The following is a 27,959-nucleotide window of genomic DNA, read 5'->3' on the forward strand; positions in this document are numbered from 1 at the left end:
CATCAGAAAAACCGTTGTGGAGAACAATTGAGAATTTCATAGGACCTGCTAGGTTTGAGAATAGCTATCAGATGTCACATGGATGAGTTTGGAGCTCAGGGAGCAGTTAGGACTGGAGATGTGTCAGGTTGGAAAGCATCAGCATATAGGTGCTGTGTGAAATCACAGGGTGAGGTGACATCACCTAGAGAGAGAATACACGTACATGTAGGTGCCGTGTGAAATCACAGGGCGAGGTGACATCACCTAGAGAGAGAATACATGTACATGTAGGTGCTGTGTGAAATCACAGGGCGAGGTGACATCACCTAGAGAGAGAATACATGTACATATAGGTGCCGTGTGAAATCACAGGGCGAGGTGACATCACCTAGAGAGAGAATACATGTACATATAGGTGCCGTGTGAAATCACAGGGCGAGGTGACATCACCTAGAGAGAGAATACACGTGCATATAGGTGCTGTGTGAAATCACAGGGCGAGGTGAGACCACCTGGAGAGAATACACGTAGAGAGGAGGAGTGGCCTGGGACCAGGTCCTGATACCTTTCAGTATTTACATGGAGGCATAAGGGGAGCAGAGAAGCCTGTAAAGATGGCCAAAGAAGAAAAAGCAAGAGAGTGGTGTCACAGAAGCCAGAAAAAGAAAGCATCTCATGACGAAGGGAGTGACCAGCCTCGTCATTGCTGCTGAGAATTATGGGCTGGATGCGAAGAATGAAAAAGGTAGTTCGGTATCTTGTGCAGCAGCAAGCTCTTGGGACAGCAGTGATTGTAGCAATCCAGGCCTAAATTTTTTTCCCACATCCCCATGAAGCTGACAGAGACGATTTCTCCCTTTATTTGGAGAAACCCCAACTACTTAGCACCAGTCTTGCTTCGCTTGAATTGAACTTTGTCTGGTGGTAAGTACTGATTCCCTCCTTGCTTTCCCTGTCAGATCCTTGGTGAATAGGAGAAACAGGAGATGTGGTCACCCGCTGAGGCTGGCGCCAGTTTGGCCTGACCCAGGCCCTTTTCCCAGGGCAGTCTGCTGGGTGATAGGTAGTGCTGGGAGACCTTTGGCCACTTGATGGTGCCAGAGAACCAGGAATGGACTGGGGCCTTTTGCCGGGATTATGTGACTACTGACCCTGATCCCAGGACATTAGAGAGAGAGAGAGAGAGAGAGAGGCTACTGAGCCCTCACAGAGCAAAGGACACAGGGCAGGGTGTGGTGAGAGTCACACTGGACAATGCATGGACAAGTGTTTTATAAACGGCAGTTGCCATACAAACATGTATGATTAAAAACAAGAAAAGAAGCTACAAACAGTTCAGAAACACTTTGAAGCTTTGGAGCAGTTATTCTTTAATCTGTTCTTGTGCTAAGAATATGTTCTGAATTTCCCAGGAGTCATGATTTCACATGCTATGTTCTATTGTCAGACCACGTTATCTCCATTTTGGGCCTGGGAAGAACAGAATCTCAGTTGTAGGTGGCGATAGCTATTAAAGGAAATGAGAGCTGCCTGACTCCTGAGGCCTATGAGAAGCAAAAACAGGTGCTAATTTGGGATTGGAGAAATAGACTTGTGCACTTAAATGGCCAGCTGCCTGACATGCAACCCTGCCAGCGATCTAGGCCTAAGTCAGTGTGGAGTCAGATGTGGATTCTAAGAGATGATCTTTCTGATACAAGGTAGACAGGCCTCACAGGCCCGCTTATCACATGGCCAGGACACGGAGTTAATGGTGTCTTCTGCTTTTTTCCCTTAGATTCTCTGCTGGGGAGGGTTTTTGTTTCGTGTGTTTAGTACCATAATCTAGGTACTAAGAAGCTGGCCTGTGGACTTTATTTTCAGGGAGGCAGTGAAAGGAGCCCACTTCATGTTACTTGGTATTAAGGCCAAGACTTTGCCCTGGTTTTTGTTGTTGTTTTGTCTGCTTTGTTTCTTTTAATAACCATCATCTGCTTTAATTAGAGATGCATATTAGGTTTTCAACATTTTCCCTTAGATTCTTGGTTATTCTAAACCATAGCTTAATGTTTCTAGATTTTTATTTTTCTCAAAAAAAGGCTTTGTGTTTATATAATCCTTTTAAACTGAAGATTCTATAAATATTCTTAAAAATAATATCCAGGCTCTTAACAATCTGTGCTAATGATGAGGAAAAGTTGTGCAGGTTTCTGCAAACACAGACCTCTGTTCAGCAGACTTAGGGCCTTTTGCTGAGCTGAAAGAAGGCCTAACCCAGCTTCACACCCTTGAAAAAAGTAGGTACACCTGTTTTCCAGTTTAGAATTCCATGCTGTTCAGCAGTGATACCATTGTTGTTATTGATGAAGCATCTCGGTCCCTGGAAGCACTGTAGCTGAGAGCAAGCATCACAAATGCTGCTTTGGGGATTTAGAATCTGATAAATACTACAAGGATGATGCCTGCCATAGAAACAAACACTGCTGTCCAGAGAACAGGTGGAAATATGTAACTTAAAAAAGAATAAGCTGATGCAGGCATTATAATGAAAGTACAGAAGGGAAGGGGAGCAGAGTTGGCAGAACCAGGTAGATAGGCTGCTGAGAGACTGGCAACAGCAAGGTGGCGGGGCTGAGCAGTCTTGTTCTTGCCTTTGAGGGGGGAGGGTGAGGTAGAAGACTGGGACCTGGAACCAGGAGCTCTGGTTTCCTTGGTCTCAGCTCCAGTCTTTCTCTTCTGTGGTAAGTCAGGGGCACCTCCCCAGCTTTTTCCAGGTGCCACTGTGCCACTCAGCTTGCTGATTATGGAATAAGATTGAACCAATTAAGTGTATCAAATGTATTTGTTAAAGAGAGGATAAAGAACTAAACATTGTGTTTTTTTAATCATTAGGTATGCTATGTTGACTATGGTTTTAGTGAAAATGTTGAAAAAAACAAAGCATACAAATTAAACCCGAAGTTTTGTTCACTCTCATTTCAAGCTACAAAATGTAAGCTTGCAGGTAAGAGGAACTTTTTTAAAAACTCTCTCCTTTTCAATAGGTTATTACCTATTTTTTTTTAGGTATATTTGGATGGTTCTATATTTGGATGGTTGAATCCTAAAATGGACTAAGTATCTCGTGTTATAATATGTTACTTCTTGAAAGGTTTAAATTCATGTCGAATGTGTTCTTTATAAGATACCATTATAAAATGTTGTAATGTTTTTATATTTTATGTTATATATAAAAACGTATTATAATTTCTTATAAAAATGTCTATTAGCCATCTTAAAGGGATTTTTCTTGTTCTAACTGCTGTAGTAACAATTGATGGAGGCCCTGTTTCATGACATTTGATCAGTTTCAATACGTTGTTCAGGATGTTGTGAGGTGACTCTCAGCCCCTTTCCTGCTGAGATGGACTGTGGTGATGCTGTGAGGGTGTGACTGACACACCCTCATATGCCCAAGCATGAGTTTGATCACAGGTCACTTGCAGTTTCTGGCATAGTAGATGTGTCATTGTTCTTTTCCTTCCTCCTAAAGAAAACAGAGGAATCCACATGTATGAGAGTGCCGTGTAGGGATAAACTTAAAGGACAGAGGGTACATTGGTCATGTTCATGATAAGGAAAGGCATTGAAATATGCACCATGCCAGGGGGACTTGAGCCAAATGCAGAAAATGATCATAATTATTTCATGAAAATGAGTACTCTGAAAAAATGCCTCCTCCTCAGCGGGATGAATTCTTATGTCACAGGAGCTGGGTTTGACTCTTATCTGTCTGTGAGATAAACCTGAAGAAATTTTAAAAACTTGTTAACGACTTGTAGAAGTTGGTGTTGGAAAGAATGTATCAAGAGCATAGAACAGGATTTAGGGTGTTGAAATTAAATGTTTGAGAAAAGTTCAAAGTTCTATGTCTGGAGAACAGAACAAGAAAAAGAAAAAACTCAGGAGGAGTCTGAATTTTATCTTGTGGATTTAAAGTAGGAAAATATGGAAATAGGCATTATAGTACCATTGGGGAAAATATGAGCTAGTTTTAATTCATTTAATACATTAACTTAGAATTGTCATATATGTTATGTGGAACTACAGTTTTCTAAGAATTTAAAGAGTAGTTGGACTACAACAAAATTCACCTAATACCTGTGTTATGTTAAACACTACTTAATCTCTCTTTGATAAATCAGAAGATTCTTTGGTATCCTAAGGGTCAGTAAAAAAGAAATAATATGGTTGTCTCAATTTCCAATAAATGTTCATTTTATAAGAAAAATAATTGTATGTATGTAGGAAGTGCATTACAAGCATATGACTGGAAGACATGATTGATGGCTTCTCATAAGTATTAGGTTTTTGGTTTTAAATATGTGTTCCTGTATAAAGTGAAGACTGTTTCTCCCAAGGTGGAAATTGATTGATTATCCATTTTTCTGCTGTTTTAAGATTGCCTGCTTTAGTGTATCATTCAAAAGGGCATTTACATATTTTTTTAAAACCTAAGAGGTAAGATAAAGATTATAAGACGAAGCTTTCATATAAAATTTAATAATTTTGCAGTAGGCTTATAATTTTAATAATGGTCAAAACAGACACAATCCATCTATTCATCTTGAAATGATTTTGCTAATTAAGTAGAAATTAAAAGATTCAATATTTTTCAGGCTTGGAAGTCCTAAGTGATGACCCTGATCTAGTGAAGGTGGTTGAGTCTTTAACTTGTGGAAAGATCTTTGCAGTGGAAATACTTGACAAAGCTGACATTCCACTTGTTGTTCTATACGATACCTCAGGAGAAGATGATATCAATATCAATGCCACCTGCTTGAAGGCTATATGTGACAAGTCACTAGAGGTTCACCTGCAGGTACCACTGTGATCACTGTTGTTACTTGTTACACATTTTGTATGAGAGAAAAATCACCAGAATATTACACATTTTAGGCTAACAATTGATAGAGACAGATTACATCTACATTGAGGGGGAAAAAGGAGGGAGTGGGGCTGGAAGGGAAAAAAATACCAAAATGTTCAGAGTAATTGTTTCTTAGGAACTAGATTTTTTATTTTCCATTTCCTACAAAGAGCATTTATTGATTTTATATGAGATTATTTTGTAAAGATAATAAGGAAAAATAACACAAAAGAAGGGAAAATTAGGTCCATGAAGATGTTTATTATTAGCTTTAACTTTTTTTTAATGTGAAGAACATAAATGCCTCAAAAGAAGGAAGCCTTTAAATAAATTATAGAATATCTACTCAGGAGAATAGGATGAGATGTTAAAAATGGTCATTTTAAAGACTTCATGGAAACAATGGGAAACTTCTAAGTATAAAGTTTCTACTTTAATAAGTAGAAACTATAAAGTTTCTACTTTAATAAGTAGAAACACTGTGAATGTCTTTATTATGGTTTGACTAAAAATGGGTAAAATTGAATATTAATTTTGATTATAGTTTTTTAAAATTACCCAAATTCATGTGGCCTCAGGACACGGGTTAGAAAGTAGGCTGATAAAGGATTTGATTTTGTGAGAGTTTATTTTCACTTCTGTTAATGTTGCAAAACATGGTTTATGTAATTCTTTTTCTAAATAAATGATAAGAAAATAAACCAACATTAAAGATAGTCTTGGCCTTCCAGACAATGGAGTGTGGTAATGTATGCACAATGTCTATTTTGTGCTTGACATAAATGATATTAGACATTTCTTTTAAAAAGAAAAGAATCTAGATTAGTTTTGTACATTTAAGCTATAAATTGCATTTCATCTTACATATACTCTAACTTAAAGATTTTAAAATGCAAAGACTTGTAATGGGATGTTTAGGTAGGTACCCTTTAGGTAGGTAAGAGCTGCATTCTGCTCTCAAGCATTCACGAGGTATCCTTTGTCTGTTATAGGTTGATGCCATGTACACAAATGTCAAAGTAACTAATATTTGCTCTGATGGGACACTCTACTGCCAGGTGCCTTGTAAGGGTCTGAACAAGCTCAATGACCTTCTACATAAGATAGAGGACTACTTCCATTGCAAGGTATAGCAGAACCTCTTCTACCTCTAAAATTAGCCCTAAAATTACAAACAAGAGTAATTTACTAAATTGCATAAGTGTGAACAATTTTTCAGTAGTCCGAAATGGAATCTCTAGAATAGTAGGTAAAGAGCTCCAGACTTCAGAGTTTTAAAAGAAAAACACAACACTGGTTTCCACATTGTAAAACGAAGATAGCAATAGTGTGTACCCTATAGGATTGTCCTGAGGACACTGTGCCTGTCATGTAGTAAGTGCTCAGCAATCAGTAGATGTGTTATTTATAACATGCAGTTGATGATGCCACGGCGCAGCTGCCTGTGACTGTCTGCTAGAGCCAGCTGACTCTTCTGCGTCAGGCAAGGAGAAACCTTGGAATTTAGGAGGATAATAAAACTTTCCTCCTCAATTCTGCCTTCATCTTCCTCCTCAGACATCACTCCTTGAGCTCTTTATGGATCTGAGAACCTGCCACCTGATAAATGTGGTTCTGCAGTCCAAATTGTAATAATAAGCTCCATATCCTTTAATTATAGTATTTTTTTCTGAATCAAGCTCTGCAGAGGTTTTATTGTGCTTTAAGTTTCTAAAATGGTTTCCTTACCTCCATTAGGACATTATGGTCATATTTCAGAATATGCTGTGGTTTCCAAATCACTGAACCCTACTGCCACTTCTGCCCTTATCCCCTCGTCCCTGGAAGTGAACGCTTCCCTCTAACCCACAAAGCACATCAGGCCCCTCAGGGCATTCATGTTCAGTTTGCATGTTAGCTATCTGGGTACTTATTTGCCTTTCTAGAGTGTATGCTTCTTGAGGGCATAGACTGTACCTTACCAATTTTCTGTATCCCTTACACTACCTAATCTAGTGTCTTATGTAGATTAGGTACGCCAAAATATGCACTGAATCAGTTTAAACCCGCGTTCAAAGTACAGTCTGGAACTGAGACATTCCTATAGCTTTATCTTGTTCTGTGTTACAGAGGTTTAATTTTAAGTCTATCTTTGAAAAATCTGAAACCCCCCAGCTTGGCTGACTCCAGTGACTCATTTGTATGGATGTTGTCCTTATAACCTATGGTGGTGAAAAGGATTCGATATTTCCTACTGCACTCGTAACCTAAGTGAGACATTGCCTTTGGGGAGAGTAGAAACACACACCCTGAACAGAAAGAGACCATGGGCAGGTACCCCCAACTTCAAACTACAGTGGAAGAGGAGACTTCATCTTTACAGCTGTGATTTGTTGGTATTTAACTGGCACTGACATACATATTTGTATTGATAACATTTCTTTGTTTTTAGAATTTGTTTAGAAAAATGTTTTCTTTAGAAAACATTTAATTTAGGGCCGGGCACAGTGGCTCAAGCCTGTAATCCCAGCACTTTGGGAGGCCGAGACGGGCGGATCACAAGGTCAGGAGATCGAGACCATCCTGGCTAACACGGTGAAACCCCGTCTCTACTAAAAAATACAAAAAACTAGCCGGGCGAGGTGGCGGGCACCTGTAGTCCCAGCTACTCGGGAGGCTGAGGCAGGAGAATGGCGTGAACCCGGGAGGCAGAGCTTGCAGTGAGCGGAGATCCAGCCACTGCCCTCCAGCCTGGGCGACAGAGCGAGACTCCGTCTCAAAAAAAAGAAAAAAAAAAAAAAAGAAAACATTTAATTTAGAAAACTGTTGTCTTTGCATCTAAATGTGAAGAGATGAAAAGAATAGGCCTACAGACAGCTCGCGCACCCTCCTCACTTTTCATCCATGCTGCTCTCCTTTTTGTCAGATTCAACACCTCTCTTCATGTGTAACTGATGGAGCAAGTACCTAAGTGAATCATAATGATCTTATGCTAATGTTTTTAGAAATGTTAACAATGCTGATTTATGAGCCATGTGCATGTAGGGAGAGTAAACTACTGATGTCAACAAATGTATGAGTAACAAGACAAAAGTTTTATAACCCTGTGTATTTGCTGCATCCATTGCAGCGTGCTTCCTGCAGGGAAAGGGCTCACAGGAAGTCTGATTACATGTCGGTTAAGTCTGCCAGTGCCACAGCAGTCTGTTTTTCTAATGGTGTAGCAATATGCCCTTTGCTAAGAGTAATAAGAGTATCATGCATTTCTGTTTTGTAGCACATGACCTCCGAGTGCTTTGTTTCATTACCCTTCTGTGGGAAAATCTGCCTCTTCCATTGCAAAGGAAAATGGTTACGAGTAGAGGTAAAAATCAGTCACTTGGCTTTTTAATCTTAACTTATTGTGAAATATTTGAAATATACATGTAGGTTTTTTTAAAAAATGGAATAAATACTCACAGACTCATCACCAGTTTATGAAATAAAACATGACCAGTATGGTTGAAGTTTCCTGGTCGAAGTTATGGTCAAAGAAAGTTTACATCTCCTTTCTTCTGCCTCCACCCCAGTTTCATTTGTTTTTTCTCATTCTTACTTGTTTATATTCTTACTGTATTTGTACTTGTAGATACACACTTTTACTGTATATTTTTATATATAAATAGTGGACATATATTAATGAATATGTGTATGGAATATAAAGGTAAATGAATAAATATAAATGAATAAATATTTTCAAACTTTATATAAGTAGTAAGAGGTATTGGTCATGCTTTTTCATTCATTATGTTTGTGAGATTCATTCATGTTGATGTGTGCAGCTCTAGTTTATCTATTTTTACTGCTGTATGATTCAACACTATGAATATGCCAACATTATCACTCCATCTTCCTGATGATGGATATTTAGATCGTTCCTAATTTTTTGAACCTTCCTGTCCGTGTCTTCCAGGGTACATACATAGGAATGGAGTTTCTAGGTATTGGGAATGCATATCTTCAGTTTTACTAGATCTTGCTTAATTGCTGTCCAAAGTTGCCCTTCCATTGAGAGTATATCCCTTTAAGAACTATGGCTTCATGGGGCAGTGTCAGATCCTCCCTCCCTCCTGCCTGGATCTAAGGCCATGTCTCCTGCCCAGGACTATTTTGGCTTTAATGTTCACATACTCTTCTATGTCTAGTCACTAACAATTGTCTTATTTTCTCGCAAGCTCAGTTATGAACTTGAAAGGAATTTTGTTATGGTTTATCCTGTGTTTCTGTATGTTTTTAAAAACGCAGGTTTTGGATTTTTGTGGTTGCTTTCCCTCCCTCTGTCTCTTTTCATCTAGTTTGAGGTGGCACACACCTGTAATACCAGCACTTTGGGAGGCCAAGGCGGGAGGATGACTTGATGTCAGGAGTTTGAAACCAGCCTGGGCACAATAGTGAGATACCATCTCTACAAAACCAAAGAGGAAAAAAAAAACTGGAAAAAAAAATTAAGAAAAAAACATTGGCTTGATTTTTTTTTTCTTTTTTTCCTTTGATACAGAGGTTCTTAACCTAGATGCAAGGACCTCAACTTTCAGGGGGTTCCTCAACCCTCCTGGAATTGTATGCAAATTGTTTGTATGCTTGTATTATATATTTTGGGGGAAAAGTATGCATAATTTTGTAAGATTCTCAAATCAACCCCCAAAAGGTAAGAATCATTGCTTTACTGAATTTTTTAAATGCTACGCAGCAACATATTGATAACTTGAATTGATTTTTTTCATTATTTAAATAAAACTTGGTCATGTCTACTTTAATGAGAGTAGCAGTTTTGAAGTAATTATTGCTATTAATGTGAATGTATGTCAGAAGACTGAAATCTCGGGTCATATGACCAAGGGATATGTGCCTAGGTATAAGCTTCAAAAACATGACTTGTTGAAAAGATCATGGCATTCTTCAGATCTTAAAGTTCTGTGTGATTTAGTTTAAAATATATAAGTGTATGCATACCAACTTTTTAAACTTTTTATTTTGAAATAATTTTCCTTTTTTACAAGTTGCAAAAATAGCACAAAGAGGTCTCATTGGCCTTTTACCTTCTGCAAATGTTAACATCTATATAACCATTGCACAATTTTCAAAACCAGGATATTGACATTAATACAAAACCGTTAGTTAATCCACAGAACATACATTTCTCAAATTGTCCCACAAAGTCCTTTTTCTGCTCCAGCATCCAATCTGGATCCCACATTGTCTTTAGTTGTCATGCCTTCTTAGTATACTCCAGTCTGGCAGTTACTCAGCCTTTCTTTGCTGTTCCTGACTTTTTAAAGAATAGCATTATGTTGTAAAGTATCTCTCAATTTGAGTATCTTCATGTTTAAATTTTGGTTATGCATTTTTGGCAAAAAGAAGCCTTCTTGGTGTATGTCCAAATACTTTAGATAAATATCTAGTATTATTTTTGTTACTATCAAATTGTATATTGTCTACCTTCAAGGTAGACAAAAGGTTTGAGTACTCGTTCTCTTAGTGATGTGTGGAAAGTCAGGGAAGGAAAAATAATTAGTGAAAAGCAGATCCTATGTTTAATCATGTATTTATTCTTGATAGTTATACAAATAATTGCAAAGGTAATTATTGTTTTGACCCCAAAACAATAGTTTTTCCCTTATATTGTAATATTTTGGAGAACAGACTTTATCTTATAATCAGCAGTATATAATAATGTATCAAATCATTTTATAATAAATCATGTCCTAGAATTGGAGAAATAATAAATATTACTATACTTATTTTACAGTTTATTATCAGTTTGCTGATTATTACTGATTAACTAGGTGTTGAAAGCAATTCTACTCTAAAACAGTATTTAGTAGGCTGGGTGCAGTGGCTCACACCTGTAATCCCAGCACTTTGGGAGGCCAAGATGGGTGGATCTTTTGAGGTCAGGAGTTTGAGACCAGCCTGGCCAACATGGTGAAACGCCATCTCTACTAAAAAATACAAAAAAATTAGCTGGGTGGGTGGTGGGCACCTGTAATCCCAACTACTCAGGAGGCAGAGGCAGGAGAATCACTTGAACCCGGGAGTCGGAGGTTGCAGCAAGCCAAGATTGCAGCACTGTACTCCAGCCTGGGCGACAGAACAAGACTCCGTCTCAAAATAATAATAATAATAATAATAAGTGAATACATTTTAAATTAAGGGAAAATTTTAACATTGTTAGTCTGTTGCTTTTAATATGCAATTCACGATTGTACAAAATGTAATTGAACAGAAGCATTTTGGTCTTTTGAATATGCTAATAAATTAGCCAACACTTATCTCATTTCAGATCACAAACGTTCACAGCAGCCGAGCTCTTGATGTTCAGTTCCTGGACTCTGGCACTGTGACATCTGTGAAAGTGTCAGAGCTCAGGGAAATTCCACCTCGGTTCCTACAAGAAATGATTGCAATACCACCTCAGGTACTATGTTACCAGCCTGGGAGATTTGCTGGAACAGATTTGGATGTGTTCATAATCTTATTGTAAGATGCCTTCTCAGTTTTGATCTCATTAATTTTTAAGAAAATTGGAAATTGTCCAAATGTAGTTATCTTGTAGTTTTCAGAAGTAAAACGTGGCTGACTTAGACAAGATCAGTCATATTTACAGACTGTTGTTTGAGAAATGTTTGTTTTCAAGAACATCTAGTCATTAAGCTGTGTTGTCCAGTTACAGGTTCCATTTTGATAATTAGATGCCAGTACTGACTTATATACAGTTCCAGAATATTGTGTATAAATGTTTATTTTTGGAGTTTTTAGTTTAGGTAACCATTTTCTTCGGAAATCTGTTTAGACATAATCATTTTCTTAGTGACTTCCTCACCATACATTTTAATTAAAAGATTAACTTCAGTCAATCCTTTCTTTATTTGTGAATGTTCAGATGATAAGGATTTTGAATATTTTGAATTTTTTAGAACTACTCACTACCTTTAAGAGAAGTAGAGGGTTTTGTGCACAAATTAATATCTTTAAAAAAATAAAACTATTCAGTATTCTACAACTTCAAGATGCCCATTTACTGATATTTTCAAGAAGACATCTTCTGTCATCAAACTCAGTGAATAAAACATTGTCCATAATTAGCATAGCTTTTGACATGTCTCTCCCTCCCATCACCATTGCTTTTTCTAGCCGTGACTATTACAGAGAAGCTTTTTTCAAAATCATTTTTACTGTCCATTACTCAGCCATAGTTCTGGAAATTGATAGGCCTTTAAGTGCTACTCTGACTTAATAATACCTCTTGTTGGAACAGCCATGCAGGGCCAGCCTTACCTGGAAAAGATCCCCTGGGCTGGAGGGCAATTGGGAATCTGTCCCACCACTGCGACTGTCTGAAAGTCCGCAACAGTACCACCTGTATGCTACGGCATTAGCAATCACTAAACTTTTTTTTCATAACCTTACCTAGGTTTATTATTTGACAAATATGAAGACTGTTGATTGGGAGAACCTTAAAAACCAGCTAGCCCAAGCCTCTGGCTCACAGCATCTCTCCAAGAGTCTAAATCAGAGTACCAGACCAATGGACTGTCAGCCAAAGCCAACCCTTAAATACGGAGTTTTGGCTCTTGGCTCTTACAGTATTTTAAAAATGTGAATTGGTTGCCAGCATTTTAAAATTAGAAAATTTCACACAAAAAATCCTGCTTCTAGCTTCTCTCTTGACAAATTGGAAAATCTGACTCTGCTGAGCACTCTTCTTATGGGGCAGTGCTCCTAAGGAGCTTGGGGACTTCTCCTCTGCTGGCCCCATTGGGCCTGCCTCACTCGTCGTTGCCTGCCCAGCCCCTGCAGATATTCAAGTGTGCTGTCTCTGCTCTGAGTGACCTCCTCTCCAACAAGAAAAGTACCACATCCAGCCAGCAGAGTGAGAGACTTAGAGCTCCTGAGGGAGGAAAGCAGGAAGACAGGAAGGGGCTCAGGGAGGAAAAGGAATCCTGGAACTGAGTTTCATCCCCTTCACAAAATTGCTTCCATTGATTCAAGGGTTTGCTTGAAGCTGAAGGAAATCCCTGAGGTCACTTTTTAGCCTCTGCTGTAGCCATTCTACAGATGCTTGTATAATGACAGTAGGAGCTAAAAAACACTGGGGAAAATGAGGCTTTTAGGGACCTGTGGATTTCAGTTTTTCTCACCCTCCTTAATTCTCATTACAGCCTCCTTCAAAGGGCAAACAAATGTGCCTGGTATCCACGAGGTACTCAGGAAGTGCTGAATGAAGCAGCAGGAGTCAGATTTCCTCCAAATGACGGTTTTTTTTGTTTTTTTTTTAAGTTGAGGTAGAGGGTAGACCTTGATAAAAGTTCCAACCCTGTCTTTGCGACTTTGGTATCTTATGCAGTCTTTCTGAGTCCATTTCCCCAGCTGTGAAATGGGGCTGCAACACCTGTCATGCAGAAGTATTGTATGGTGGGAAGTATATGGAGTGCTGGGGGTAAGCCCTGGCTCATAAAGAAGTAAAGACAATAGTAATATAAATAGAGTTGGGAATATAGCAGATGCTCAAACCAAGAGCTGTAATTGTCATTATTAGCTGTTGTTGTTTGCTGTCTATCTTGGTAACATTTGATTTGTAGGAAAATAATATTAACATTACTCATAACTAGATATTTTAACATGGTGTATTTACTTTTCCATCATATTTTCTTTTCAGGCCATTAAGTGCTGTTTAGCAGATCTTCCACAATCTATTGGCATGTGGACACCAGATGCAGTGCTTTGGTTAAGAGATTCTGTTTTGAATTGCTCGGACTGTAGCATTAAGGTTAGTTATCTTATTGGGCCTGATACATTTAGAAAGGGAGCCGGCAGCTGTCAGGGCTCGTTTAGTTTTTGTGAAGGAATTTCATCTCACTGTAAAATGGATGCTTCCACATCCAACACATTTTTTATATTCAGGAAATTGGCTACAAGTGTAGCTGTAAGATATTTTATGGCTTAATTCTTTTTTATTTAAGAAGTTATCCTATGTCTCCAGTATTATTTTTAAACCCTTCTTATAGTTTTTCCCATTATTAATGTAGAAGAGATGGTTCTCCCTTTCTATTTTGCTTCATGATAAGGAATTAAGTCCCCAACAGGGGACCACAGATCTCTTGATGAATGTTTCTAAAGATCATTTAAATAAGTCCTCTATTTCTTTTTTATTCATAAAGTAGCATAGATTATAAACAAATAATTTGTTTATGATTGTGGTTTTTAGCCTCTTTTTCCTAAAGTTTATTTAATCTGCTGTACTTATTTCACTAGCTCTTGTTTCTTTTTCTGTACTTTTGCATCTTTAAATCAAAAACATTGCTCATATATCCAAGAATACAAATTTAAGGAGATAATTTTTCTCTGTTAACTGATGAAAATTGTATGACTGTTGTATATAAACATTTAAAATGAAATGTCCTTGAAAAATATCTTCATGAAGACCTCTAAATTATTCTAGCTAGCACTGATTTTTCTGTCTTTGTATTCTTCTGGGGTTTATAGTGTACAATTACATGCTTAATTATATACTATTTCATATTCTTCAATTGTCACATGATAACACTGTTTTCTCAGCTACTCTTTAAGCTCCTAAAGCCAGAATATTGGATGGTTACTCAATAAAAATACTTTTTGTTAATTTTTAAAACTGTACTTCTGTATTATAAATATCAAAATGAATTTGCAGTCAGTATTTGATTAGTACTTCAGAGGATGAATGTAATAGAGGCATCTTGTTGGAGAAAAAAAAAAACATTTTAAGTAAATTACTGTAGATGGGTTGCCTTGCTGTTATCTCCCTCTCTTCAGGCCTGTGTACCTGTCTTTCATTTCTAGCCCTATTTGGTAAAAGATAGATGTGGCTAGTATCTTATTTTTATCATTACTAAGATAAACCAGAGTTGCTGATGAGAATAGCCAACAGTCACCTAGCTCCCTGGGACATACAGCAGTACAATCCCAATTATTAATGTATGGTATTTCCATACAAACATACCTCTGGCCGAAAGAGCAAAGTTGGTTCGGTAGTCAGAAGGTCTCCTGGACAAAAAGTGTAAAACTGATTTTGACCCGTTCTGTGGAACTTGCTTCCTCTTTTTCTCCCCAGGTCCGTCTCCTCCCATGTAATTGGAGATGGAGAAGGGTATGAGAACATATACTAGGACCAGACAAGGAATTTGATAGAGGGGTGCTTACAGATGTGGTGGATGTCAGAGCTTTCTCCTTCCCTTCCCAGTCTTGAGGACACACCAGCCTTAAGCAGAACGCTTATGAATCATTTTGCCATCATTGTGATTGTTTTTTATTATTGATGCTGGGTGATGAGTACGTGGGGGTTCGTCATACTTACAATTTCTACTTTAAGTGTTTTGAAATGTCTTTAAACTATTTTAATCATGATACATAGAATCCCTTCCTCTCAATGATAATGACCTGTAGCAAGTTATAAAGTTTTCTCAGACTTTTTAAAGATTAGTAAATTTTTTATTTCCATAAGGCTGCACTGTTTCCTAGACTATTTTGACTTCAGAGCCCATTCATTGCCAAGCTGTGATCATTTATCTTTCCTTAAATAAAATGGATTTTAGCAAGGTTTTTGGCAAAATAGTGTGTTTTAATGATTACGGTTACCATAACTGCCTCTCAAAATTTAATGTGAACTTGTATTTCTAATATTGTTTTTTGTGTTTTCCAAAGGTTACAAAAGTGGATGAAACCAGAGGGATCGCACATGTTTATTTATTTACCCCTAAGAACTTCCCTGATCCTCATCGCAGTATTAATCGCCAGATTACAAATGCAGACTTGTGGAAGCATCAGAAGGATGTGTTTTTAAGTGCCATATCCAGTGGAGCTGGCTCTCCCGACAGCAAAAATGGCAACATGCCCATGTTGGGCAACACTGGAGAGAATTTCAGAAAGAACTTAACAGATGTCATCAAAAAGTCCATGGTGGACCACACGAGCTCTTTCTCCACGGAGGAACTGCCACCTCCTGTCCACTTATCAAAGCCAGGGGAACACATGGATGTGTATGTGCCTGTGGCCTGTCACCCAGGCTACTTTGTCATCCAGCCTTGGCAGGAGATACATAAGTTGGAAGTTCTGATGGAAGAGATGATTCTATATTACAGTGTGTCTGAAGAGCGCCACATAGCAGTGGAGAAAGACCAAGTGTATGCTGCAAAAGTGGAAAATAAGTAGGTCCTTGGACAAAGCATTTTATTCTACACCTAAGAAAAATGTGTAAAATGATGCCAGAGTCTTAATCTAGGCAGGGGGACTTTGAACTGTACTAATGGGAATTTTGAATGTCAAACAAACCTAGTAATTTTCACAATTTTCTAGTATTTAAAATGATGTCATTTATCAAAAAATCTATTGGCCATATTCCTGTTAAAACCCAATTATATATCTAAAATGAATGTTTAAATGTTTTTCTATTTTTCTATTAGAAAAATATTTTTATTCGGAAAATAACCAGGTTTTTTTCATTTAATGACTTTTTATTTTAAAAATAAAAATATTGTGGAAAATTTTTAAAATATAAAAAAGCATAAGAAATTAAAATCAACCACCCACACATAACACTTGTTAAACTACTTATGTATTTCCTCTAATTTTATATGTGCATATTTATATAGTTGGTATATTATTAGTATATATAATTTTGTACCTGCTTTTTTCACCTAACATTATGTTGTAAACATTTTTCCATGTGTTAAAATTTCTTCAGGAACCTTTATAATGGCTATTTTAATTATGATATGCAGAATTCCCTTCTCCCAATGAAATCATAATTTACTTACCATTCTATTTTGTTATGTAAGGTTTTTTCCTTATATTTTTCACTATTATAAATAATAGTGAATGTAAATCTTTGCATTTCTGATTATTTATTTATGGGATAGATTCCTAGAAGAAAAATCACTTGTTGGAAGATGGCAAGACTCTTGCTTTATGTTGTCAGCTGCATCCTGGCATCTGTGCCATCTTTCATAAGGAGCAACAATGCTTATTTCACTACTCTTTGACCTTGGGGCTTTGAGAACATACTTTCTCTTACATTTCTTTAGCACTTCACTCTTTTTTCTAATATTTTCACATTTGGGTCCACACCCCTGCTCCCCAAAGCCCTGCAGGATGTGCTGGTTTCCTCCAAGTGAAGCCCAGACACCCCACTCTCCACTCTCCACTCAGGCCATGAAGCCCTGGGAAATGGCACAATGCCCATCCTGTTCCTTTGCCAGCTTGCTTAGGAGAAATGAACAAGCTTATTTGTTGATGCTGAACACAAAGAACAGTCACCCCTCCCCAACACACACACACACCCCCCAAAACTCTGTTTAAAAGGTCAAACTGCTTTTTTTATATGAAATGTTTTAATTCTTTAAGATAGCAAACATAGGCATGTATAAAGTTTTGTCATTTTCATGGAAGAAAAAACTAATTTTTAACTCAAGAGTATAATAGCTCTCATTTTGAAAAACATACCACTTGTATATCATAAGCTTTTCTTCTTTAAAAAGCCATTTCTACTGTTGTGTTATTTATGACCACAAACATAAATAGGTTTAATTCAGTTTGTGTAGGTTTGCCTCAATCAGAACTCTTTGTAAGATAATTCAATCACAGTTAAAAACCAAAATAATGTTCATCATTTACTGGGGGTGCAGATTAATGATGATTACAGGTGAGGAGATCCTCCTTGGAGGAAAGGGGTTGGGTAGGAAGGAGAACACATCAACTGGATGGGCCCTCACAATCCCCACTCTGCCCTCCATGTCTTTGAACCATTCTGCCCCAGGACTCTTGGATTTTAGTTAATTTGCCCCAGATAATCCAGGGACGTTTTATATATAAAAACAGATAATCTGATTTTTTAAAAAACTTCATGAACTGAATCAGTATAAAATGTTTAGAGCTTCTGTTTTTCTTAAGACTCAGGACTATTTACTAAACCTTGTTCCCAACTATGGTAAGTTAAGACTGAGGAATTTTAGATATATATTTTTATTATAGTGGTTTCCAAATCTATCTCAGCATAAGAACAACTTGGAAAACCTATTAAAAATGCAGATTATTCTTCCTTACCCCAGGCATTCTGAATCAGAATCTCTGCAGGTGGAGCTCCAGAATCTGTTTTTAACGAATTCCAGGTGATGCTGGTACTGAAATTTAGTAAACTAGTCAAAACTGAAGTCTTCACTTACACCATTAGTTTTGAAAGTTGAAAACTAAATAGAAATACAACACATCAGTTTTCTGGTGACTCTCTCTTCACTGCTCTATACCACTTATTTATAGACTAAAAACACAGACCACCACCAATTTGCCCTGTACAATATTAAGATGATGCTATTGGTGGAAACTAAGTGTTTTTACCTCCTTTTGTGCTTACACAAATTAGCAACCTATGCCAAAAGTGTTTCCACATGTGAAAATTTCACTTCAGTTTGATCTCAAGTTCTTATTTATAGTACCTTGTCTTCATTTTAATAATAATGATGATAACTACCATTTGCCGAGTGCCTATTATTAGCCGAGTAATGTCCCAGGCACTTTCCATATATTATTTCTGTAAGTGAATTTACATTAAATATTAAACATGAGATGATCGAGGCTCAGAGCTTAAATAAAGAGCCAAGGTGACACAACTAGAAAATGGCCCAGATGGGACTCTAATTCAGGTCTGTTTGGCCCCCAAAACTCATGTACATATTATGTATCCTTTCTGTGTCCCAATTGTCTCTGGGAGCCATGGAGTACTGTTTGCTGCACTTTGAGCCTGTCTGAAAGTTTCTGGAGTTCCCTCAGAAGCCCCCAGTCACAGTGTTGAAAGCTGACCTTTTTGTTTTGGGGCTTCTCTGTAGTTCATCCTATAGCAGCTGCGTGGATTTCCTATACTAGGGGTTTACGCGCTGGAGAAAAAGTCCATTCCAGCCAACCCCAGTCCAGAAGTGTGTTGTGGTACAGGGCTTACTGTTCTGATGGGCTTCTGGCTTATGGTTAGTAAACCTGTTCCAGAGAATGACTGACCATGCCACCTCAACTAGAGGCCAATGTACACCATTTAGCAGCAGAGACCACCTCCATAGACACTTTCTTTTAGCTGTTATGAACAATCTTCCTTTCCTTCAGGTAGTAATACGTTTTAAACATGTATTTGAGACTATAGGACTTTAAAATGATCTTTCATATATTAACCTTGAAGTCTGGGTTTTTCTCATTTTAATGATGTTGATGTAGTTTCAGCAGGGTTAAGTAGATTCCTGTGGATTTCCTTCTGGTGCCTTGAGCTCCAGATCTGAAGCCATACTCCACTTCCTTCATACTCCTCTACCTTTTCCAGGTTCTTTATTTTAGGTGGTGGGTTGAATCCTGTGTTTTGTTCTTTTTTTAATGTCCTTACTTGTCATAATTAAAATTGCAAACTTTTTTTGTCCAAAACTTACTTGATTTGTCCCCAGCCTGCCTTCCTAGTCTGACTTCTTTTCTATTCTTCCATGCATTCCACTCTCTAACTGTACTGGAAGGTTTGCTCTGCTCCGAAACACCATGCCCTCTCCAGTCCTCTGTGCTTTTCTTCTCAAGCATTTCTTCATCCCCAGCTGGTCCTGCTTGCCTCTCTCTTTCCATCTTCCAAGCATGTACCATATCCAAACATGTGGCCATCTTCTGTCCACCCTCCTTCAGTGAAGGGATCCCCTGGCTTTGTCCTGGTCATCCTCCATGGCGTTTGTTTCATTCTACTTAGTGATGGTTGGCAGTTTATGTGTCTGTTTCCTTCACTAACTCCATGAGGCCCATAAAAGTCTCTTGAATGAGCAAATTCTATCAAATAAGACAGTGGGAAAGCAGAGAATAGTAAGCTTTGGAAAAAGGAGCAGGAAATACTTTTAAAACCTTTTTGACAATATAGTTTTAAATTTTGATAAACATAATTTGCATTAATTTTTCTTTTCATAAAATATTTCTTGCCCTTAAAGCAGGTATTGAGTTTATGTGTTTTCCTTTTTAATCTAATGTACATCTAGGTGGCACAGGGTGCTTTTAAAAGGAATCTTGACCAATGGACTGGTGTCTGTGTATGAGCTGGATTATGGCAAACACGAATTAGTCAACATAAGAAAAGTACAGCCCCTAGTGGACATGTTCCGAAAGCTGCCCTTCCAAGCAGTCACAGCTCAACTTGCAGGTAATTTCTGTGGAATCTGAACTCATGCTACAACAATACAATATTGTCATTTTGTCCTGGGTACTTAGCATGTACTGAATCATTGGCCTCGAGTTTAGATATGTTGGGTTTTTGTTTTTTTGTACTAATAATATTGCAACCATAATGGAGATAATTTTAATGATCTGTTACAGTCGTGCTCTATCATTATATCTGCTGTTTCTCTTTTCCCTACTCCTGTCTCTGGTTTCAAGCATGAGTATATTTCTAAAGCTGTAATCTTAGTACAGGTATAATACTGCATTCTGCTTTTCTTCATCTAGTATTGTTTTCTAATGATTTTCTGGGTGGTTTTTATGGTTTTCCTACTTATTTTTAATGGATGCAAAAATTCTATTTAATCAATACTTCCCTACTGATGAACATTTTTATTGTAATATCAAGAAAAACCCTACATCTTTATACTAGCTAAAATGAACTAAAAGACAATAGAAACAACCTATTATAATAACCAATAGGAGGATCTATACTTTATTATTATTGCATAAATTATAATACATGATAGAGTATTATGCAATCTTAAAACATTCGTGAGTCATGGAATATATGACCATTTTCATAACCAAGTGAGTTTCCAGTTTGCAGCATAACTAACAGCATACAAGTGAGCAATTTCACCACATTCACATCAGCCTCTTGATTATCATTAAAATGTGAGTAACCAATTTAACAGGCATACAATGACACCTCTTTGTAATGTGGTCTAATGAGACTATTGATGGCTCCCCTGTGAGCACCCTACCATTATGTAGCATGAGCAGCTGGATGAAGCTCAGCCCAGAGGCCTGTAGCATTAGCAGAGGGTTTTGAGGCCCAAATTGCTGAGGGGTGCCTCACTGATACCTTTGCTGCTGCTCACAGTCCTCAGCACCTTGCCCCATCTGTGGAACACAGTGACAGAAGTGATGTGATGTCAGCAGTGAAAGAAATTGTGTATATAAGTTCTTCTTTTACTTATTGACCAGCTTTTATTGGAAGGCTATATATTACCTTATTTTGAAATATTTGCCAGCTTCTCTGTGTCTTCCTACTAGAATTCAAAGGAAATGCACATGGTAATTGGATATAAAGAAAAAATAACACTTTCATGTAGCATGACCACCAGTTAGTCTGCTTTAGACTCAAACCTTCTTCAGATTTAATGTGTTTTTTGTTGTTGTTGTTGTTGTTGTTTTTCATTTTCATTTTCTAATGTTCAGGTTTTCCTAACAACACGTTTTGTTAAATATGACAGTTACACTCCCCAGAGAAGGCTTCTCTGTGAAGAATGAGTGCATGGCACCATCATCCCCATCACCAGCATTGTGGCTAAGAGTTATTGTTGCTGATGGTGTGCTAAGCGACCTACCAGCCACTTTAGAGCTTTCTTCCTGTTTAATACATGCATTTGGTGCTACAAATTTCCCTCTAAGTACGGCTTTGACTGCATCCCACAAATTTTGATGTGCTGTATTTTCATTTAGCTCAAAATACTTTTTACTTTCTCTTGAAATGTATCCTTTGACCCATGTGTTATTTAGAATTGTGCTTAATCTCTAAGTATTTGGGGATTTTCCAGCTATCTTTCTGTTACTGATTTCTAATTTAATTCCACTGTGGTCTGAGAGAAAACATTGTATTATTTTTAAATTGTTAATGTGTGTTTTATTTCCCGAAACATGGTTTGTCTTGGTGAATGTTCCATGTGAGCTTGAGAAGAATGTATAATCTACTGTTTTTGGATGAAGTAGTCTATAGAGGTTAATTACATCCAGTTGACTTATGATGCTGTTGAGTTCAACTATGTCCTTACTTACATTTATGCCTTCTGGATCTGTCTATTTCTGATAAAGGGGTTTTAAGATCTCTACCTATGAGAGTGGATTCTTTCATTTCTCCTTGTAGATCTATCTGCTTTTACCTCATGTATTTTGATGCTTTGTTGTTAGGTGCATGTAAATTAAGGATTGGTATGTCTTCTTGGAGAATTGACCCCTCTACTGTTATGTAATGACCCTCTTTATCCCTGATAACTTTTCTTGCACTGAAGTGTGCTCTGCCTGAAAGGAATATACCTACTCCTGCTTTCTTTCAATTAGTGTTAACGTGGTATATCTTTCTCCATCCCTTTACTTTTGCTCTGTATGTGTCTTTATATTTAAAGTAGTCTTCTTGTAGATAATATGTAGTTGGTTCTTATTTTTTTATTTACTCTGACAGTCTCTGTCTTTTAATTGGTGTATTTGAACTATTGACATTTAAAGTGATTATTATTATAGTAGGATTAACATCTACCATATTTGTTACTGTTTTCTATTTGTTTTCCTTGTTCTTTTGTCTTCTACACTTTTTCTGTTTTTTGTGATTTTAATTGAGAATTTTAAGTAATACCACTTTCTCTCCTTTATTAGGATATCAATTATACCTCTATTTTTTCCTTTTCTTAGTGGGTGCCCTAGAGTTTGCTATATACAGTTAGAACTAATCCAAGTCCACTTTCATGTGACATTACAGTGTTTCATAGACAGTGCAAGTACTGTATAATAACAAAATAATCTTAATTCCTTCCTCCAGGCTCCCGTATCATTGCAGTCATTTACTTCACTTACATATAAGCACATACGCGCACACATGCATACACACACACACACACACACGCATACAGAACCAGATACATTTTTGCTATTATTTTGAATAAACCCTATCTAATAGGTGAATTAAGAAAAAGAAATTTAAAAGTTTTACTTTACCTTCACTTATTCATTCTCTGATTTTCTTTGTGTCGATCTAAATTTCTGACCTATATTATTTTCCTTCGCTAAAGAACTTCTTTAATATTTCTTCCAAGGCAGGTCTGCTGGCAACAAATTCTCCCAATTTTTGTTTGTCTGAGAGTCTATATTTCTCCTTCACTTTTGAAGGATAATTTCATAAGGTACAGAACTCTAGCTGGTAGGTTTTTTCCTTTCAACACTCCAGTCTCTTCTTGCTGCATGATTTCTGAGAAGTCAGATGCTTCTCTGAGAAGTCAGAACAAAGATAAGAATCTTTGTTCTTCTATGGATAAGGTGGTTTTTTACTTCTGGCCTCTTTCAAGATTTTTGTTTATCTTTGATTTTCTAAAGTTTGAATGTGATATGCCTAGATGTATTTTGGGTGGGGGCATTTATCTTGCTTGGTGTTCTCTGAGCTTCCTGGATCTATGATTTAGTGTGTGACATTAATTTGGAGAAATTCTCAGTCATTACTGTTTCAAATGTTTCTGTTCCTTTCCCTCCTTCTGGAATTCTCATTATACATTTGTTACACCTTTGATAGATCTTAGATTTTTGTTGTGTGTTTTTTTTTTTTCCAGTCTTTTTTCTCTTTGCTTTTCAGTTTTGAAAGTTTCTATTGTCATATCCTTGAACTCAGAGATCTTCCCTCAGCCGAGTCCAATCTACTAAGAAGCCCAAGACATTCTTATTTTCTTTTATAGTGTTTCTGACCACTAGAATTTCTTTTTTTTTTTTTTTTTTTTTTTGAGACAGAGTCTCGCTCTGTCACCCACACTGGAGTGCAGTGGTACAATCTTGGCTCACTGCAACCTCCGCCTCCGAAGTTCAAGCAATTTTTCTGCCTCAGCCTCCTGAGCAGCTGGGACTATAGGCACGCACCACCACACCCGGCTAATTTTTGTATTTTTAGTAGAGACAGGCTTTTCACCATGTTGGCCAGACTGTTCTCGAACTCCTGACCTCGTGATCCGCCCGCTTTGGTGATCCTCCCGCCTTGGCCTCCCAAAGTGCTGGGATTACAGGTGTGAGCCACCGCACCCAGCCCACATTTCTTTTTTATTGTTTCTTAGAATTTCTATCTTTCTGCTTCCCTTTTCCATCTGTTCTTAAATTTTGTCTGCTTTTCCGTTAACACTGGTACATATTAATCATAGTTGTTTTAAATTCCTGGTCTGATTATTTCCAGCATTCCTGCCATATCTGACTCTGATTCTGATGCTTGCTCAGTCTCTTCAAACTGTGTTTTTTCCTTTCCATATCACTTGTAGTTCTTTGTTGAAAGGTGGACATGATACATTGGGTAAAAGGAAATCTGGGTAAATAAGACTTTTGTAATGTAGCAGCAGCAATGTGTGTCTAGGGTGTGAGGAATGTTCTGTCATCCTGTGATTAGGTCTCAGACTTTTGTTGAGCCTGTGCCCCTGAACTGGGAACTTCACCAGTACTCCTCAGGGTTTTTCCCCCCAGCTTAGGTGGAGCAGGATGGCTAGAGGGGGTGGAGTTGGGTATTTCCCTTCCCCCAGGAAGGTTAAGCTCTATAAAACCCTGGCAGGTCAGGCTCTGGTAAAATAGTTTCTTCTGAGGACAGGGCTTGTTAAGAAAAACAGAAAGCTCTGGTGTATTTCAAAATGTTCCTTTTCTCCTCCCCCAACTGGAAGCATGAGGTGATTTTTCCCTGATATTCACTGTGAGTACCAGGTAGTGCTTCTAGAGGTAAAACTCTCAAAAGTGTGGGAGTCAGGGCCTTATAACTGGGTTCTCCCAGAGTTTTAACTCTCAGACTTATTTACATGTACCCCCAGCAATTTGTCAATTACAGTTTAGGGTTCCCTCCTCCGGCTTCCAGGCCTCTGCTCATTGGTTTCTGCTGTAGTATGCTTTGACGCTCAGTATCTTCCTGTCTGTCTGTCTGGTTTTGGGGACAGTGAATTGCCTTGTGACCTTCCTTCTCTGATGGACCTAGCAATAGTTGTTGATATTCTGTTTGTTCAGCTTTTTGTTTCTTGTAAAGAGGCAGTAGCAACTTCTAAGCTTTTACATGCCAGATCGGTAGGCAGGATTTCTACCAACTGCTTTATTTCATTGAACTCTCTCCATGCTGGGAGGCTTAGGTACTGTTACTGTAACTATCATACACATCAGGGAACAGCAGCTTAGTGAAGTTAAATATCTTGTCCAAGATCCCACAGCCTTAAACTCAGCACTCTGCCCCTTCAGTGTGTGCCTTTCTTCACTGTATACTTCCTTCTCCATGAAAAGTGTGATTTTTGAAGTCAAAAGGCCGAGATTCAAGTCATTTAACTTCTAAACCTACCCCATGATTATTTATAAAATTACCAGTAAATCCTTATCCTGCCTGTGTGACTGAACTAATACGTGGATCAGATGAAAACGTGAATATGAAATTACCTTGTGAACTAAAACACATAGTCCAAATGCATGAAAGTTTCTTTGTCTACTTACATCTGAAACAGCGTTGCTGTTGGGTCCCATCCGTGTCCTCAATTCCTTTTGTAGGCTCACTTCTGCCAAGCCTTCTTTCTTCCTAGTGACTTGCTCCTAAGTCAAAAAGTCTTCCTGGGCATAACATTATCCATTTTGAAGGGAGGACCTCCATTTTATAATTAATTGAAATCATATGTACCGGAACTATTAAACTATGTGTGGTGAAGAGTATGTCTCTCTTGGGCCAACATAGGCATCCACTAGAGAGAAGTGACGTAGACTAAAAGTTTCATGGAAGTCACCGGTCGTGGCATGGCCATTGGAGTCATCACTTTGGTAGACTTGGTTCACACCTAGCCAAGCCCTTTGACATATTTAGGAATACCTCTAGATACAAAGGAGCTCTGTGGAATCTTAAGTGGAACCCATGGGAATGCCCTGAGTGTTTAAATTGGAATGCTTTAAGGATTCTCCAGGGACCTTGGGATTACCCCTTACCCACTTACAAATAGGACCACTGGATACCCGCCCTCTCAAGGTTCCCAGTGAGCTGTTGCTTCATTACATCTGGCCTTGACATGGGCATTCTTGGCATCAGTGCACCATGGCTGTGCATAAAATTTTCTGAATCCTAAAAGAAAGGGAGCCATACTGTGCAATCATCTTTTACCTTACCAATGGGTTACTTTTTTCTTTTTAAATAACATGGCTCAAAGATTGTCAGGGCTGCTGCAGATAAAATGAAATTTCTAGGCTTCTCTTGTGGGAGATTAATAATCAAAGAATTTAGCCCATTTGCTATATAGATAGCAAGTCTTACAAAATTATGTCTGAAACTTCCATACCTTCATTACTTTGGGGCATAATTTACAGTTTATGTAATCCAGTATATGTGGACTTAATTTTAATTGTATTTCTTGAAATATATATCCTTTTTTTTCTTTTTTTTTGAGACAGAGTCTCACTTTGTCACCCAGGCTGGAGTGCAGTGACACAATCATGGCTCACTGCAGCCCTGACCTCCCAGGCTCAAGCGATCCTCCTCCCTTTGCCTCCTGAGTGGCTGGGACTATAGGCACAGGCCATCACACCCGGCTAACTTTTGTATTTTTTGTAGAGACAGGACGGGGGCTCTGTTGCCCAGGCTGGTCTTGAACTCCTGAGCTCAAGATATCTACCCGCCTTGGCCTCTCAAAGTGCTGAGATTACAGGTGTGAGCCACTGTGCCTGGCCAATATATACTTTCTTGTCCCAACTTTGTTTTAAAATCTAATTTAGAATTCTCTAACTTGATTTCTCATGATCTGATCCAACCAGGTTCTTTTATCGTAGGTGAGGCCTGAGAGATCAGCTGATTTGCCCAAGACCACACCACCTGATAGAGGAAGAGCTGGGAATAGTAACTGAGTCTCTTGACTTTCAGTTCAGTGCTTTTCCCACGATGCTGTGTGTAATTTTAAACAACTATACTGTAAATGAATCATACAATAATTCTTTTTTCTTTTTTACGATATTTGGTCCATCAGAAAAAAAAATTTTAATGAGAGAAATGTCATTTAATATGATACATTTTATTCTGACTGTTATTAGTTTAAATATGCATATACTTTATGTATGGGGGTTGTGCAGTAGTCATTATTACCTCATTTTATAATACAATGTTAAGTCTCAAATGAAACTTGTTTTTTAGTTAAAGGTTTCCAGAGTGACTCCATTCAGAGTAGAAAAACTATAAGCTGGAGTGGTTTAAGATTGTTCAGTAACCGTTTTTCAGTTGAGGCAAGTCTAACCTGGGATGCTTAAGCTACTTTGGATTGACTAAATAATTTTCCATCATAATGGATCAAAGAAAAGCTCCTTTGACTCCTCACTGCCCCCTCTTCCTGTCTTCCTCCTAGGAGTGAAGTGCAACCAGTGGTCTGAGGAGGCTTCGATGGTGTTTCGAAATCATGTGGAGAAGAAACCTCTGGTGGCACTGGTGCAGACAGTCATTGAAAATGCTAACCCTTGGGACCGGAAAGTAGTGGTCTATTTAGTGGACACATCGTTGCCAGACACCGATATCTGGATTCATGATTTTATGTCAGAGTATCTGATAGAGCTTTCAAAAGTTAATTAATGACTGCTTCTGAAACTTTGACAACTAATTCAAATTTTTTAGCAATAACAAAATGTAGTAGGCTTAAAAAAAAAAATCTTATCTCTGCTACATGGCTCTGACTGCTGTGGGGGATTGAAAAGAATATGCTTATGTTTGATGAAAGATATTTAACAAGTTTTGTTTTAACAGAGTTGACTTTTCGAAGAAAATTGTACTTGAATTATTACTATAATATTAGAATAAAAATGTTTATCAATATAAAAGCTGACTACCTTGTAATTTCTAGGCTTAATGGTCTTAAGATGAAAGCTTCCATTTCATGTTGTCTTCCTTTCTGAGCTGGGTTCTTCTCCAGTTAAGCTGAGACTATTATGACTGAACTCTACCCTGATGTAGTAGTGTATCTCAAAGCAAGTGATCCCCAAAGCATGTGAGGACTTATCCTGAGTCTTAACACATCAGCATTTCTAGAGGAGCAGCCCCAGGCAAACCAGCGTGACCCTCAACCTGAATCCTGAGTGGCTTCTCTTCTCATTGCCCACAGAGTCC

At 37.9% G+C, this 27,959-nt stretch overlaps 1 protein-coding gene across 2 annotated transcripts in view; it reads left to right on the plus strand.

Annotated features, from left to right (window-relative positions):
• The window catches only part of TDRD7 (tudor domain containing 7), an 81,176-nt gene extending 53,503 nt beyond the window's left edge, over positions 1-27,673 (plus strand). For both annotated transcript variants that reach the window (XM_007968657.3, XM_007968658.3), the window contains 9 exons: positions 2,854-2,965; positions 4,620-4,822; positions 5,863-5,997; positions 8,127-8,213; positions 11,172-11,306; positions 13,548-13,658; positions 15,569-16,071; positions 19,909-20,069; positions 27,208-27,673. In XM_007968657.3, coding sequence (XP_007966848.3) covers positions 2,854-2,965; positions 4,620-4,822; positions 5,863-5,997; positions 8,127-8,213; positions 11,172-11,306; positions 13,548-13,658; positions 15,569-16,071; positions 19,909-20,069; positions 27,208-27,428 — 1,668 coding nt within the window. In that variant the 3' untranslated portion in view covers positions 27,429-27,673. The remainder of the gene's footprint in view (positions 1-2,853; positions 2,966-4,619; positions 4,823-5,862; positions 5,998-8,126; positions 8,214-11,171; positions 11,307-13,547; positions 13,659-15,568; positions 16,072-19,908; positions 20,070-27,207) is intronic.
• Positions 27,674-27,959: the final 286 nt, after the last annotated feature.

Source organism: Chlorocebus sabaeus, chromosome 12 (genome assembly GCF_047675955.1).
Source record: "Chlorocebus sabaeus isolate Y175 chromosome 12, mChlSab1.0.hap1, whole genome shotgun sequence".
NCBI classification, from domain to species: domain Eukaryota; kingdom Metazoa; phylum Chordata; class Mammalia; order Primates; family Cercopithecidae; genus Chlorocebus; species Chlorocebus sabaeus.